The sequence below is a fragment of the Myxine glutinosa genome, chromosome 4, assembly GCF_964187855.1.
Source record: "Myxine glutinosa chromosome 4, kmMyxGlut1.1, whole genome shotgun sequence".
NCBI lineage: Eukaryota > Metazoa > Chordata > Myxini > Myxiniformes > Myxinidae > Myxine > Myxine glutinosa.
Genome location: NC_136264.1, coordinates 207,466,325 through 207,484,009, shown reverse-complemented (window position 1 = coordinate 207,484,009; position 17,685 = coordinate 207,466,325). Strand labels below are relative to the sequence as shown.

Here is a 17,685-nt window from a genome sequence, read left to right as displayed (position 1 = left end):
ATCCACTCCCATTGTCATTTACAAACATCCACTCCCATTGTCATTTACAAATATCCACTCCCATTGTCATTTACAAACATCCTCTCCCATTGTCATTTACAAACATCCACTCCCATTGTCATTTACAAATATCCACTCCCATTGTCATTTACAAATATCCACTCCCATTGTCATTTACAAACATCCACTCCCATTGTCATTTACAAACATCCACTCCAATTGTCATTTACAAATATCCACTCCCATTGTCATTTACAAACATCCACTCCCATTGTCATTTACAAACATCCACTCCCATTGTCATTTACAAACATCCACTCCCATTGTCATTTACAAATATCCACTCCCATTGTCATTTACAAACATCCACTCCCATTGTCATTTACAAACATCCACTCCCATTGTCATTTACAAACATCCACTCCCATTGTCATTTACAAACATGCACTCCCATTGTCATTTACAAATATCCACTCCCATTGTCATTTACAAATATCCACTCCCATTGCCATTTACAAACATCCACTCCCATTGTCATTTACAAACATCCACTCCCATTGTCATTTACAAACATCCACTCCCATTGTCATTTACAAACATCCACTCCCATTGTCATTTACAAACATCCACTCCCATTGTCATTTACAAACATCCACTCCCATTGTCATTTACAAACATCCACTCCCATTGTCATTTACAAACATGCACTCCCATTGTCATTTACAAACATCCACTCCCATTGTCATTTACAAACATCCACTCCCATTGTCATTTACAAACATCCACTCCCATTGTCATTTACAAACATCCACTCCCATTGTCATTTACAAACATGCACTCCCATTGTCATTTACAAATATCCACTCCCATTGTCATTTACAAATATCCACTCCCATTGCCATTTACAAACATCCACTCCCATTGTCATTTACAAACATCCACTCCCATTGTCATTTACAAACATCCACTCCCATTGTCATTTACAAACATCCACTCCAATTGTCATTTACAAACATCCACTCCCATTGTCATTTACAAACATACACTCCAATTGTCATTTACAAACATCCACTCCAATTGTCATTTACAAACATCCACTCAGATTGTCATTTACAAACACACACTCTGATTGTCATTGACAAACACACACTCTGATTGTCATTGACAAACACACACTCTGATTGTCATTTACAAACATACACTACAATTGTCATTTACAAGCATACACTACAATTGTCATTTACAAACATACACTACAATTGTCATTTACAAACATACACTACAATTGTCATTTACAAACATACACTACAATTGTCATTTACAAACACACACTACGATTGTCATTTACAAACATACACTTTGATTGTCATTTGTAAACAAACACTCCAATTGTCATTAACAAACACACACTCTGATTGTAATTTACAAACACACACTTCAATTGTCAAATACAAACACACACTCTGATTGTAATTTGCAAACACACACTCTGATTGTAATTTACAAACACACACTCTGATTGTAATTTACAAACACGCACTCCGATTGTAATTTACAAACACACACTCTGATTGTAATTTCCAAACACACACTGATTATAATTTACAAACACACACTCTGATTGTAATTTACAAACACACACTCTGATTGTAATTTACAAACACACACTCTGATTGTAATTTACAAACACACACTCTGATTGCAATTTACAAACACACACTCTGATTGCAATTTACAAACACACACTCTGATTGTAATTTACAAACACACTGATTGTAATTTACAAACACACACTCTGATTGTAATTTACAAACACACACTCTGATTGTAATTTACAAACACACACACTTCAATTGTCAAATACAAACACACACTCTGATTGTAATTTACAAACACACACTCTGTTTGTAATTCACAAACACACACTCTGATTGTAATTTACAAACACACACTCTGATTGTAATTTACAAACTTGCAATTTACAAACACACACTCTGATTGTAATTTACAAACACACACTCTGATTGTAATTTACAAACACACACTCTGATTGTAATTTACAAACACACACTCTGATTGTAATTTACAAACACACACACTTCAATTGTCAAATACAAACACACACTCTGATTGTAATTTACAAACACACACTCTGATTGTAATTTACAAACACACTGATTGTAATTTACAAACACACACTCTGATTGTAATTTACAAACACACACTCTGATTGTAATTTACAAACACACACTCTGATTGTAGTTTAAAAACACACACTCCAATTGTCATACACAAACATACACTCCAATTGTCATTTACAAACGTACAATCCTAAGCGTGAGAGGAGAAACATTGAGAACTGTAGAGGAGGCAAACACTACATAAATGAGAAGCAAACTAAGGAAGAAAAGTTCAACCTTGGCAAACGATGCATTTACTGAACATTGTAAAAACCTGGTTTCACTCGCTAATCACCAAACCCATGTGACTACATTCACCAGTAATTGCATTGTATGGTATTTGACCTTTTGACCCTGCAACAGGGGCGGGGCCAAATATGATACTGATCTAGCACCTTCATGCTACGTGGTGATCATAACTACCAAGTTGGTGAATTTTTGCCCAACTGTTTAGGAGGAGATAATAAGACGGACACCAGACAGAGCCAATTACAATATCCCCTCATTGTTTTTCAAAAGGCGTGGAGATAATTATGTCAATTTTCTAGAAAGTTAATAACTGACGACACAATTAGCAGTTATGTATTCACAGGTACGAGATATATATATATATATATATATATATATATATATATATATATATATATATATATATATATATATATATATATATATATATATATATATATATAGACAGTCACGTGAAAAAGTAAGTACACCCCATGTAAAGTTTTGACTTTTTCAACATATTTCAACATACAGCTATTTGATCTTCATTTCAACAATATTGACAGATAAAGGTGATATAATATAACAAATATCATGAAACATTTACATTTTGTAGTCCATTGTATAATTTAAATAAAGATAAATGCAAATTTCACATGTGGAAAAAGTAAGTACACCCCTACATTTATCACTACTTCAAATACCTAAAATTAGAATCAGGTGCACCAGCTCAGGTGCAAATGATTAGAACATCGTTAGAGAGGATAGTGGAGGAACCTGTCTTATTTAAACCTCAGACATTTAGTTTGGTTTGCTCTTTCTTGTTGAAGTGTGCGGCGTCACCATACCGAGATCAAACGAGTTCTCTGAGGCCTTCAGAAAGAAGGTTATGGATGCCTACGAGTCTGGGAAGGGCTTTAAAAAGATCTCCAAACAATTTGAAATCAATCATTCGACTGTCCAGAAGATCATCTACAAGTGGAGAAGATTCCAAACAACTGCCAACTTGTTCAGGCCAGGCCACCCCAGCAAGTTCAGCCCGAGAGCAGACCGCAGGATGCTGAAAGAAGTTTCTAAGAACCCCAGAATGTCATCATGGGACCTACAGGTCGCTCTTGCCACTGTTGATGTCAAAGTGCATGTGTCTACCATGAGAAAGAGGCTGCACAAATTTGATCTACATGGGAGGTGTGCCAGGAGGAAACCTTTGCTGTCCAGAAAGAACATCAGGGCAAGACTAAAGTTTGCCAATGAACACCTAGGCAAAGACCAGCACTTCTGGAACAATGAGTCAAAGGTAGAGCTATTTGGCCACAGTACCAGAAGATATGTTTGGTGAAAACCAAAGACAGCATTTGACCACAAGAACCTGATACCAACTGTAAAGCATGGTGGTGGAAATATTATGGTTTGGGGCAGCTTTGCTGCATCAGGGCCTGGGCAGCTCACCATCATAGAATCCACTATGAATTCTTCATTGTACCAGAGGGTGCTTGAGGATAATGTGAGGCCATCTGTCTGAAAGTTGAAGCTCAACCGAAGGTGGACCGTGCAACATGACAACGACCCTAAACATACCCGTAAATCCACCAAGGAATGGCTGAAAAGAAAGAAATGGAGGGTTCTGGAATGGCCAAGTCAAAGCCCGGATCTAAATCCCATCGAGATGTTGTGGGGGGATTTGAAACGAGCTGTGCATGCAAGAAACCCCTCAAACATCGCACAGCTGAAAGAATTCTGCATGGAGGAGTGGGCAAATATTTCTCCCAGTCAATGTCAGAGTCTGGTAGACAGTTGTAAGAAACGCCTACTTGGGGTTGTTTCTGCCAAAGGCGGCAATACCACCGAAAAGAGCCAAGGGTGTACTTACTTTTTCCACATGCGAAATTTGCATTTATCTTTATTTAAATTACTAGGGCGTGCCCGTACTATATATATATATATATCTAAAATTATATCCCCCCCCTCTATTTACATGAAATGGTTTGGTCCATTCGCAAAGCCAAAGCGAACGGCTTGCGAGTACGGTAGAACCCCCCCCCTCTATTTACATGAAATGGTTTGGTCCATTCGCAAAGCCAAAGCGAACGGCTTGCGAGTACGGTGACAATCCCCCCCTCTATTTACATGAAATGGTTTGGTCCATTCGCAAAGCCAAAGCGAACGGCTTGCGGAGTTTGGTAAATAAATCGCCATAGCTCGGTAACTACTTCTCCGATTAATATGAAACCTTGAAAAGGCACATCCTCAGGTCCCCAGCAATATACCTGGCAAGTTTCAAGTATATCGGACCCGTGGTTGTCGAGAAACAGCGGTCACAGACAAACACACAGACACACACACATACACACACACATACACACAGAGATTACTGGAATTATAGATAGATACAATGGACTACAAAATGTAAATGTTTCATGATATTTGTTATATTATATCACCTTTATCTGTCAATATTGTTGAAATGAAGATCAAATAGCTGTATGTTGAAATATGTTGAAAAAGTCAAAACTTTACTTGGGGTGCACTTACTTTTTCACGTGACTGTATATATATATGGATATATATATATGAGCGTACGCTGGATCAGCACGTCGCTGCGTCCTTGGACGACTCTTCAGCATCATCCCGACACACACCAATGTGTGTGCTATGGAATGAGGTGTTTTTACGGTAGCCGGAGTGCAAATCCTGCCAGCAACCACCTTGAGAGATGACCCAGTACCCTGGAGTGCAAATCCTGCCACCAACCTCCTTGAGAGATGACCCAGTACCCCGGAGAGCAAATTCTGCCATCAACCACCTTGAGAGAGGACCCAGTACCCTGGAGTGCAAATCCTGCCACCAACCACCTTGAGAGATGACCCAGTACCCTGGAGTGCAAATCCTGCCACCAACCTCCGTGAGAGAGGACCCAGTACCCTGGAGTGCAAATCCTGCCACCAACCTCCTTGAGAGAGGACCCAGTACCCCAGAGTGCAAATCCTGCCACCAACCTCCTTGAGAGATGACCCAGTACCCTGGAGTGCAAATCCTGCCACCAACCTCCTTGAGAGAGGACCCAGTACCCCGGAGTGCAAATCCTGCCACCAACCTCCTTGAGAGAGGACCCAGTACCCTGGAGTTCTACCGTACCCAGTACCAGTACCCTGGAGTGCAAATCCTGCCACCAATCCCTGGTGTTGGGCTAGCGGCTAGGGTGCCGGCTTAGGATCCTAGGATCCTGGGTTCGAATCCCGGTCGATCGCTGAATTAACGCCAGGGGGGTTGACTCAGCCTGTCATCCTTCCGAGGTCGGCTAATTGAGTACCAGTTCACTGGTAATTCCCTGTTTGTCGTTAAAGGCGGCAAAAAGGGTTGGCGTCAGGAAGGGCATCCGGCCGTAAAACATTGCTTCAAAAAGGGGACCAAAAAACAACAACAACCACGGTTCCCGAAAAAGGCCAGCCCCCGCTTGCGGGGAAAAATGGCCTCTAAAGGTAGTTATATATATTTTTTACCTCCTTGAGAGAGGACCCAGTACCCTGGAGTGCAAATTCTGCCACCAACCTCTTTGAGAGAGGACCCAGTACCCCGGAGTGCAAATCCTGCCACCAACCACCTTGAGAGAGGACCCAGTACACTGGAGTGCAAATCCTGCCACCAACCACCTTGAGAGAGGACCCAGTACCCTAGAGTGCAAATCCTGCCACCAACCTCCTTGAGAGAGGACCCAGTACCCCGGAGTGCAAATCCTGCCACCAACCACCTTGAGAGAGGACCCAGTACCCTGGAGTGCAAATCCTGCCACCAACCACCTTGAGAGATGACCCAGTACCCTAGAGTGCAAATCCTGCCACCAACCACCTTGAGAGATGACCCAGTACCCTAGAGTGCAAATCCTGCCACCAACCACCTTGAGAGAGGACCCAGTACCCTGGAGTGCAAATTCTGCCACCAACCTCTTTGAGAGAGGACCCAGTACCCCGGAGTGCAAATCCTGCCACCAACCACCTTGAGAGAGGACCCAGTACCCCGGAGTGCAAATCCTGCCACGAACCACCTTGAGAGAGAACCCAGTACCCTGGTACTCATTTTGCCGACCTCGGAAGGATGACAGGCTGAGTCAACTCCACCTGGTATTAATTCAACAGCTGAACAAGATTCGAACTTAGGACCTTATGATCCCAAGCCCACCGCCCTAACCATTTACATACACTGCACTGTGCTACCCGTTAAAAATCAAATAATTCTAACTTTTAAAAATGCAACATTCATGAAAGGATCTTGTGGCCCTCATGGATTTTTTGAGGCTTCGGTTTATGAATATGTCGATGTTTTCTCCTTCCATCTGTCACAATGAAATTACTCGATGGACAAGGAGAGTACATCATGATAGAATAAACAACTTAATGTCAAATACGGTTATTTGCGTCCATTTTGCAAAGTATCATGACTGCATTCTCATTGCACGTCTTACACGCTGGCATGGGGTCGTTTCTTGCTGAAGTCGCAGGCAAGGCCGAGGTCGGAAATCCTCACGTGACCGTGTTCATCCAGTAGGATATTTGCAGGCTAAGGGTGAGAAGGGATGGTGGGCAAGTTGCAAAGGAGAATGGGTGAAGAAATTCAACAACATCCAAAGAAGTATAGGAATTGAAAATGTAGTTTGAAAAGTACAATTTTAACTACAGGTACACTTCATTGAAAAGATTACTCATCAAACTGAAAACTATGAACTAAAGACAAGGCCTTAAGGAGAATGTCACAAAACGATTATATTTTTATTTTTTAATCACCCAAAGCTGAGAAAGCCAAACAAACTACATAATATGTATATATATTATATATATATATATATATGTATATATATATATATATATATATATATATATATATATATATATATATATATATATATATATTTAATATAAACGAATTAAATTCCTGCGTGGGGCTAAGTGTGAAACTCTGACTCAACACGGGACTCGAACCAATGACCTCCATCACTTTCGCGGTGACAGCCCACTGCGTTAATGAGCCAGCGGAAATCTCCTCAGAATTTTCACACTTAACACTGCGAGCTTTATAATGGCCGGTGTCTTACGTGCCTGCTTAGCAGAACCCGGATGTGAGCATAAGTATATGCATGCATATGTATGTGTATGCAAGTATATGCAGAAGTGCATTGGAGATTAACTCATCTACAATTTTTTTTATATATAAACTGGAATAAAATTCCTGTGTGGGGCTAAGTGTGAAAAACTCTGACTCAACACGGGACTCGAACTCCATATATATGTATATATATATATATATAGACAAAAAAATGAAGCAAAAACAGTTTTGAGGCCTACATTGATTTAATAACAAGGCTTGGTGGTGTAGTGGTTAGAGCGGCCGCTCAGAGTCTGGAAGGCCGCTGCTTCAATTGCCGGTCAAGTTATACCAAATACTTTAAAAATGTTACGCGTTACTTCCTTGCTTGATGCTCGGCATTTAAAACGATAGAGCACAGATAAACAATGGGAAGGCAATGGCAAACCACCCATTGTGACCCAGTAATCAATTGTTGTCATGGTACGATCATACGTGCTCATATTCAGGGCGCAGACAACCAGCACATTGATCTGTACACACGATAAACAAACACGATTTAAGTGGAAGTGAAATTTAAATTGTTGTTTTCACAAAAACAAGGATGTGTGAGATTTCGTGCCAAGTGGCGGAGACACCAGTCTGCTAATGATAAGATACAAGTTGAACACTCGCAGAAATAGGGTTAATAATGCGTGGCCGCCAATGACTCCGACAAAGCTTCTTGTAAACATGACCCCGATGAAGCTTGTAAACGTCTTGTCATCGCCAAAATCAGATGAATCGCTCTCACTGTGAGATGTTGCATTGTTATTCGACCCGACCAGGGCCACATCCATATTATCAAGACACTGTGGCAATGTGGCATGGACCCGGCGACCACAAACACACCTCACTCAGGATGTCCCAAGTCTGTTCAATCGGATTTGAATCCAGAGATCATGCAGGCCCAGTCTGTACGATCGATTTTGTGATCCTGAAGTGTAATGTTGACATGCGTGCGGAGAGAACAGGCATTGTCATTCTGAAAAATGTCGATAATACATGATGGCATCTCTGTATCCGACACCAGTCATAGCACTCCTCCGAACGACAAGATTATTTATCGAGCCAATAATGAATGCTAAGACATGTAAACAGACTTCCCTGATCAATCGATCATGCTCCCTGCAAAGCTGGGATAAATAATGATGCACAAGGTAGGGATGCTTGAGCAGGTGAAGCGGATCACAATGCTGAAGTTGGGAGATCTCGCGAGATCTTGGAGACGACGTCACGGATTTTCGAAGCTGTACACGGTCTTCACGTTTTCAAAGTTAAGTCACTGTTCACAACTGTATTTTGTTGAAACTGTACTTATCTTTCGGTGTGTGAACCTATAGTATGCCCCTTGGAAGTTTCTCGGTGTTTATCTTTCATAAATTAATCATCTCTGTTTGCCGCGCGTGTGCGGCCTTGCCTCAGGCTTCCCCCGTCGAAGTTTGTTCCTGCCTTCGCTGTTTTTGCTAGGCTTTTAGATTTTCCCTTCTCCCCCAAACTTCCCCGAACATCTACTATTTGTCTAACGTTGTAACCACCACCCCGACCCCCCTTCCCCCTCCCCAAAAAAACAAAAAAAAAAAAACAACTTTTATTTCCCTTTCTCCTCGTGTGCTTTTGTCCCATCGTGCACATCTGTCCAGGTGCGTTGTCCCGCCCCGCCCCCATTATCGCCTTGCCTTCCACCTTTTGCCCTGTTCAAGTGACTCGTGGTTGTCCCTCAAGGCCCTCTCCCCGTTGGTATCTTTGTGAATATAAGACTGCTCTTCATGGTTCTGTTTAAATATGTTTAAACTTTCCCCTGCAGTGTTTTATTCAGTGGTTTATTACAACACGCTGTTTTTCTTCCTATTTAAAAGGCTCCTTTCAATTTCCTCTTCAACTCATTGCATTTTAAAAATATATTCAATCTCTAATAATTATTTCTCACTACATGCTCTAAATTCACATTCATTCCACCCCTCCTCCATCGTTCTTAAACGGATTGCTAACTTGAAAATCACAATAAACCCAATTTGTTATAAATGTTCATCTTTCATTAATCATCCACTTTCTAAACTCCCCCCTTGCCCCTCCCCTCCAAATCTCCCCCCTTGCGCTTCCCCTCCAAATCTCCCCCCTTGCCCCTCCCCTCCTAAACTCCCCCCTTGCCCCTCCCCTCCTAAAATCCCCCCTTGCCCCTCCCCTCCAAATCTCCCCCCTTGCCCCTCCCCTCCAAATCTCCCCCCTTGCCCCTCCCCTCCTAAACTCCCCCCTTTCCCCTCCCCTCCTAAACTCCCCCCTTGCCCTTACCCTCCTAAACTCCCCCCTTTCCCCTCCCATTCAAAACTCCCCCTCAACCCCTCCCCTTCAAATCTCCCCCCCAACCATCCCTCCCAAATTCTACCCCCTCCCACCTCCTTCTCAAAGCTGCCTCCTCCCCATTTAGTCTCCCTTCTATCTTATACCTCCACCTCCCCCAACCTTCTACTTTCCTCTTCCCCCCTCAAACAACCCCTCACTGTGCCTCATCCCATCACCATCAAACCTTTCGTCCTCCTCATCCTTCCCTTTCTTGGAACTCTTCTGTAATCTCTGACACACTATCAACTGCTCTCCCGACCTCCCCCTCCCATCCTTCATCTGACCTACCCCTCCACTCCCCTGTCTTGCACCCGATGCTCCCCCTCTCTCCTCATTAACGGTATGGACCGCAAACATCCGGGGCCTTCGCTCAAACCTGATTGATCTCTCCATTCAGGATGCTTCTGAAAATCCAGACTTGATCTGCTTAACAGAAACTATCCTCCTTCAAGATGTCTCTGATTCCTTAATATCTCTTCCTGGTTACTCCCTCCTCCGGTATGATAGACCTGAGCCTCGTCCTGGTGGTGGGGTTGCTATCTTTATCAAAAACTCTCTTCCTCACTCTCCTTGCACTGCCCTCCCTCCACCCCACCCCCAGGGTACCTCTGGCTACGGCTTCCTCTCCACACCCACCTTTTGTTCATATGTGTTCTGTACCGTCCTCCAAACAGTGATGACTCCATTTACATTTCGCTGTCGGACAAAATGGACCAACTTCTATCAACTCATCCAAACTCTCTCTTCCTCATATGTGGCGACTTCAACTGTCATCATGCCAGCTGGCTGGGTGTGGGTTCCTCTCTCACCAGCCATGGCACCTCAGCAAAGGACTTCTGCGACTCATTGGGACTGACACAATCTGTCAATTTCCCGACCCGGATCGCAGTCAATGGAGTATCTTCTCTTCTAGACTTGGTTATGACAAACTTCCCTGCAAATGTCTGCTGCTCTTCTTCTGCTCCAATCGGTTCTTCTGATCATGTGCTTGTTAAAGTGGACATCTCTCTGGCCATTCGGAGAGAGCCTCCTCAGTGCCGACGAGTCTGGCATTTCACTCAGGCTGACTGGCACGGTCTGCAAGCAGCCATCTGGACTGGTCTCGATCTCTACTGCCTCTGACATCAATTCTTCCTGGGAAATCTTCCAAAGCAAACTGCTCTCTCTCATGCACAGATTTATCCCATCTCGTCTTCAGTTGTCTTACCCTTCCTCCCGTCCATGGTACACTGAATCTTGTGGTGAGGCAGTTGCCCTGAAACAACTTGCCTTTGACTCTTGGAAGGCAAATCCAACTGAAGGCAATCTCAGTTCCTTCCACCAAGCTCGGAACAATTGTGTGTCTACCCTCAGGAGTGCCAGGAAGCACTATCTCTCCACACTCAAGATTGAACTCTCAAACCTGCCTCCTTCCTCCAAATCCTGGTGGCGTCTGGTCAAATCCGTTTCTGGTGTTTGTTCCTCCTCCATCCCCTCCCTTACCTCAAATGGCTACACAGTTGACACCGCACTTGACAAAGCCGAATGCCTCAACTCTGTGTTTGCCTCAAAATCTTGTGTCCTAAACCCATCTCTCTCTGTTCCCACCTTTCCCAGTCGAACCCAACTGCTGCTGGACTCTGTGTCCTTCTCTCCTGACAAGGTGGAGAAGTTTTTGTCAAACCTCGACTCTGATTCTGCAACTGGACCAGACGGCATCAGCCCCCACGGGTCCTAAAATCCTGCTTTGCCGCTCTATCTCACCCTCTCTCTGTTCTTTTCACACTCTCTTTTGCTCAAGGCCATCTGCCAGCATCTTTGAAATCAGCAAACATTACCGCTTTACACAAAAAAGGTGCAAAAACAGATCCTTGCAGCGACAGACTAATCAGCCTGCTTCCAATTATCAACAAAGTCATGGAATCCATCATTGCTTCGGATATCAAATCTTTCCTCTTCTCCAATGGCTTGATCTCTGATCATCAATTTGGATTCAGACCAGGTCATTCTACTCTGGACATGTTGCTTCTGCTGTCTCAACAATGGATGGAGGTCCTCAGTGCCAAACAGGAAATCAGAGCTGTCTCACTTGACATATCACTTGCCTTCGATACGGTCTGGCACCCAGCTCTGCTCACCAAACTCTCCTCCCATGGTAACCACGGAAATCTCCACTCATCGCTTGCGGACTTCCTCTCTGGTCGTAGGCAACGTGTGGCCCTGAATGGATTTCTCCCATCTACCCTTCCTGTTCTGGCTGGAGTTCCATAAGGTAGTGTTCTGGGCCCTGTGCTATTTCTGGTCTTCATCAATGATCTTTCCGACTCTCTGGAAAATCCTCTCTATCTCTTTGCCGATGACTCCACTATCTGCTGCTCCATTCCTCGTCCCTCAGATTGGCAGTCTGCAGCCTCGTCACTCTCTGCAGACCTGGACAAAATCACAGACTGGTCAAACAAGTGGAACATGTCTTTCAATCCTGACAAATCTCACACTCTTTCTATGTCTCTCCGAAAAGACCGACTGGAAAACCCTCCCATATACTTTCTCAACAATCCTCTCCAAGAAGTTCTGTCGCTCAAGCTTTTGGGTCTCACTATCTGCCATGATCTTTCTTGGTAAAACCACATTTCCAAGCTGGCCTCCAAAGCCAGTCGCCGACTGGGCATCCTCCGTCGTGCGAAGTCCTTCCTTGGCACACCTGAGCTCCTCACCACATACAAGGCTTTCATCCGCAGCTCAATGGAATACTGTTCCCCCCTCTGGGCCGGTGCTCCTGCCTCACACCTAGCTCGGCTTCACGCTGTTGAAACCAAAGCTTTCAGAATCATTGGAATCTCCTGCGATGAAGCTAATTCCGAGGGCCTTTCACTCACTCACCGCAGGCAGGTTGGTGGTCTTTCTGTCTTCTACCGACTCCTCTCCGGCCTTGCTCCCCCAGCTCTCTCTGTGCTCTGTCCCCCTAATATGCCTTCAGGTCGCACAAGATCTGTCTACAACCCTCTTATGGTTAAACTGCCAAAATCAAGACTCGCTGCTCACCTTCACTCTTTCATTCCCTTTTTCTCCCGCCTCTGGAACAAACTCCCCCACTCCCTTCAATCCCACCCCTCCCTCCAGGTCTTTAAAACAGCTGTTCACCACCATCTCTTATCCTCCCCCATCCAAAACCTTGATCTTTTCTACCCCTGCTAATTCACCCCAGATACACTTTTTTTGAAATTCCAACTTCTTTCCTGGAAGTCCTTGCAGTGTCCATAGGTTTTATACCTCTGCCACCTCCCCCCAAGCCCTCCCCCTCCCACATTTCTCCCGATGTCCCTGCTCTCAAATGTTGTGTTTGTGTCCTTCCCCCTCTCTCCCCATCTTGTCTACCGCTCCCCTTATTTTTGTGTTTTATGTGTTTTATTGTGTTTATGTGTGTTTGTGTTTTATTTTTGCATTTTATGACAAAAGCTCAATTGGTAAATTTGTTATGGCCTGGACAAACACACTGAAGCTAAATGGTAAATAAATAAAACCACGGAAGGGATTTTAAAAATGGGACGTCTCATGCTTGACGAGCTTGGGCGGGGATATTCAGGGCTATTTATAGTCACTGCAACTTTCACATTTTACACAATTTTAATGAGTCTTCTCCATATCTTATTATATCTTATTATAATAGAGCAAACGAATATGGTTATGTATGTCGTTATGTTTACATGGGACGAACACGTCTTCTTCGACTTCAAATAAATTACCACCCTCTTAATTAACCCTCTTAATTGCGTTAAGACTGCTGAGACCCATCAGACCTTTGACGACCCTTTAATTCCCCCAAGACCCTTCAGGCTACCAAGACCCCTGAAGACCCAAAATACCCTGAAGACCCAAAATACCCTGAAGAGGTGGGAAGAGGACAAAATCACAGACTGGTCAAACAAGTGGAACATGTCTTTCAATCCTGACAAATCTCACACTCTTACTATGTCTCTCCGAAAAGATCGACTGGACAACCCTCCCATCTACTTTCTCAACAATCCTCTCCAAGAAGTTCTGTCGCTCAAGATTTTGGGTCTCACTATCTGCCATGATCTTTCTTGGGAAAACCACATTTCCAAGCTGGCCTCCAAAGCCAGTCGCCGACTGGGCATCCTCCGTCGTGTGAAGTCCTTCCTCGGCACACCTGAGCTCCTCACCACATACAAGGCTTTCATCCGCAGCTCAATGGAATACTGTTCTCCCCTATGGGCCGGTGCTCCTGCCTCACACCTAGCTCGGCTTCACGCTGTTCAAACCAAAGCTTTCAGAATTATTGGAATCTCCCGCGATGAAGCTATCTCTGAGGGCCTTTCACTCACTCACCGCAGGCAGGTAGGTGGTCTTTCTGTCTTCTACCGACTCCTCTCCGGCCTTGCACCCCCAGCTCTCTCTGTGCTCTGTCCCCCAAATATTCCTACAGGTCGCACAAGATCTGCCAGCAACCCTCTGATGGTTAAACTGCCGAAATCTCGGCTCTCTGCTCACCTTCACTCTTTCATTCCTCTTTTCTCCCGCCTCTGGAACAAACTCCCTCACTCCCTTCAATCCCACTCCTCCCTCCAGGTCTTTAAAACAGCTGTTCACCACCATCTCTTATCTTCCCCCATCCAAAACCTTGATCTTTTCTACCCCCGCTAATTCACCCCAGATCCACCTTGTTTGAAATTCCAACTTCTTTCCTGGAAGTCCTGGCAGTGTCCATATGTTTTATACCTCTCCCACCGCCCCCTTCCCACGCCCCCCCCCCCCCAAAGCCCTCGTCCTCTCTCAGATCTCTCGATGTCTCCATGTCTCTCGGTCCCTGCTCTCAAATGTTGTGTTTGTGTCCTTCCCCCTCTCTCCCCATCTTGTCTACCGCTCCCTATGTTATATGTTTTATGTGTCGGTTTGTCTTTCTGTGTGATTAATGTTCGCTCTTTCACGAGCCTCGATCTTGTATACAAAAAAAAAAAAAAAAAAAAAAAAAAAAGACCCAAAACACCCAGAAGACCCAAAACATCCCGAAGACCCAAAACACCCCAAAGACCCAAAACACCCCAAAGACCCAAAACACCCCAAAGACTCAAAACTCCCCAAAGACCCAAAACTCCCCAAAGACCCAAAACACCCCAAAGACCCAAAACTCCTGAAGACCCAAAACACCCAGAAAACCCAAAACACCCCGAAGACCCAACACACCCAGAAGACCCAAAACATCCTGAAGACCCAAAACACCCCAAAGACCCAAAACACACCAAAGACCCAAAACTCCCCGAAGACCCAAAACACCCAGAAAACCCAAAACACACAGAAAACCCAAAACACCCCGAAGACCGAAAAGACCACGGAGACCAAAAAGACCCCGAAGACCCAATAGACCCCCAAGACCAAAAATACCCCGAAGACCCAAAGGACCGTGAAGACCCAAAGACCCTCAAAGACCAAGAAGAACCAAAAGACCCTGAAGACCCAAAAAGACCCAAAGACCAAGAATAACCAAAAGACCCAAAAGACCCTTAAATACCCCAAGGAACCAAAACACCCCCAAAGACTCTTAAAGACCCAGAGGAAACAAAAGACCATTAAGACCCAAAAGCCTCTGAAGACACCAAAGACCCAAAAGACCCTGAAGACCCAAAACATCTCAAAGACCCAAAATACCATGAAGACCCAAAAGACACCGAAATGGTCAAAGATGCCTACCCCTCTGAAACAACGTGTGGTGAGGCACGCGGAGCTCGCCGAGTCACGCTAATTATCATAATAAAGACTTGTTGAAAATCTGAGGACAAAAGCCCAAATGCTAAAAAGGTTATGGCCAACACAATGCACGCACACACACACACACACACACACACACACACACACACACACACACACACATGCACGCACGCACGCACACACACACACACACACACACACACACACACACACACACACACACGTGCACAATTGCAAAACCACATCTCACTTTATGCAGAGAGGGGAGGGGGGAGAGAGTGTGGTGGGAAGAGGCTAATCATGAGTTCACGATACAACACATTCAAATTTGATTGGGACAAATCTGTCAACAAAGACACACAACCTTTTTTCTCCACCTTTTTGTCAACACAACCTTTTTTCTCCACCAATTTATCCCTATATTGTGCTCAATAAATTTCATCTTGATCGGATGAAGTTTTGTACTTGTCGAATTATGACATCATAATGGAGGCACCTATGACATCATCATTAACATATTTTATTCCCCATGGAGAGGTCTTTACAATGAGCCATGTCTCAATTTTTTCTATTCAGCACTTTCGGAAATATAGAGGTGCAGTTTTTCGGTTTTTCCAAGATGGCGCCCATACCACGTGACCTATGACGTCATAATTATCATTAAAATTTTCTACAGGAGGAGTTGCACCTATGGTGAAAATTTCCTGTCAATCGGACCAACGGTTGCATTGAAAATCATATTTATTCTGTGTGGACAAACAAACAAACAGACAAACAGACTCAAATCCAATAACCTGGCATGGGCAATAACTACTTTTAACTTAATCACACATCACCATGAAAAACAACATCCATTCACAAACAGCAACGCTCAGGACCTTGAGATCTCGGTAGACCACCCATCTATTGTGCATGTGCTCCAGGCCGAGCACAATTTCAGCCGCGTACACCCTCATCTCCCGCTCGCTAAACACACCGTGCTGAGACAAGTGATAATGAAGATCTCCACCTGGGGGTGAGTGGGGTTTGTGCAGAGGAACATAAATTACTCTTTTCCAATACCGCTGGGTCGGGACTCAAACCCAAGCTAGACAGCTTAGAGGCGAGTGTGCGTACCTCGAGGCCATCCGGTCAGTCCAATATTCAAGCTAGGCTTTACTGAAACATCATCACCAAGTAAAAATGGCAGTTATTGGCATCCCAAAGCTTTTACAACTGTGATGTCACAGGTCATTGACTGATGTCATACAAGATCAAGGCTTGTGGAAGAGCGAGGCGATGAAGGGATAAAAGGCAATGAACTGACAAATGGGGTAACAGTTGGACACAATAAGCAAGACAGAAAATAGGATAAGGAAGGGTGGGTTAATGGGGTTGAAAAAAGGATTGGCGGTAGGGATGGAGGATGATATTGAACAAGCTCAAGGTTACTTAAGTATGTATAGTCACTTAGTCTCTTTTTAGGTGATGTAAAGTTTCATATTGGATAAACAGTTAACATAAATAGGACTAAATGTGTGTGTGTAAAACATAAATAAACAAGAAAAAGAGCAATCAGAGATTGCAAACCCTCGCCAGGATGTGTTTTCAGTGGTTTTTAAGGCATTTGTGTTAAAACAAATATGGCGGCCGAACCACGTGACCGATGACGTCACCATTATTATTTTTTTCCCACACCAATTTATCCCCATATTGTGCTCAAGAAATTTCATCTTGATCGGATGAAGTTTTGTACTTGTCGAATTATGACGTCATAATGGAGGCACCTATGACATCATCATTAACATACTTTATTCCACATGGAGAGTTCTTTACAATGAGCCATGTCTCAATTTTTTCTATTCAGCACTTTCGGAGATATAGAGGTGCAAACTTTTTTGGTTTTCCCAAGATGGCGGCCGAACCACGTGACCTATGACATCATACTTATCATTAAAAAATTATACAGGTGGAGTTGCACCTATGGTGAAAATTTCCTGTCAATCGGACCAACGGTTGCAGAGAAAATCATATTTAACCTGTGCGGACAAACAAACAGACAAACAAACAGACAAACAAACAGACAAACAGACAGATGAAAAATCGGTCAGAGACCGAGGACTTGCCGGCATTTACT

General features: G+C 44.0%; 1 protein-coding gene across 1 annotated transcript in view; it reads right to left on the bottom strand.

The window, feature by feature from the left end:
- LOC137425669 (G protein-coupled receptor kinase 3) overlaps window positions 1-17,685 on the bottom strand; it is a 93,013-nt gene that overhangs the window by 15,553 nt on the left and 59,775 nt on the right. Inside the window, exons 11-12 of the mRNA XM_068114315.2 lie at window positions 16,448-16,578; window positions 6,868-6,962 (exon numbers count right to left, since the gene is read on the bottom strand). Coding sequence (XP_067970416.1) covers window positions 6,868-6,962; window positions 16,448-16,578 — 226 coding nt within the window. The remainder of the gene's footprint in view (window positions 1-6,867; window positions 6,963-16,447; window positions 16,579-17,685) is intronic.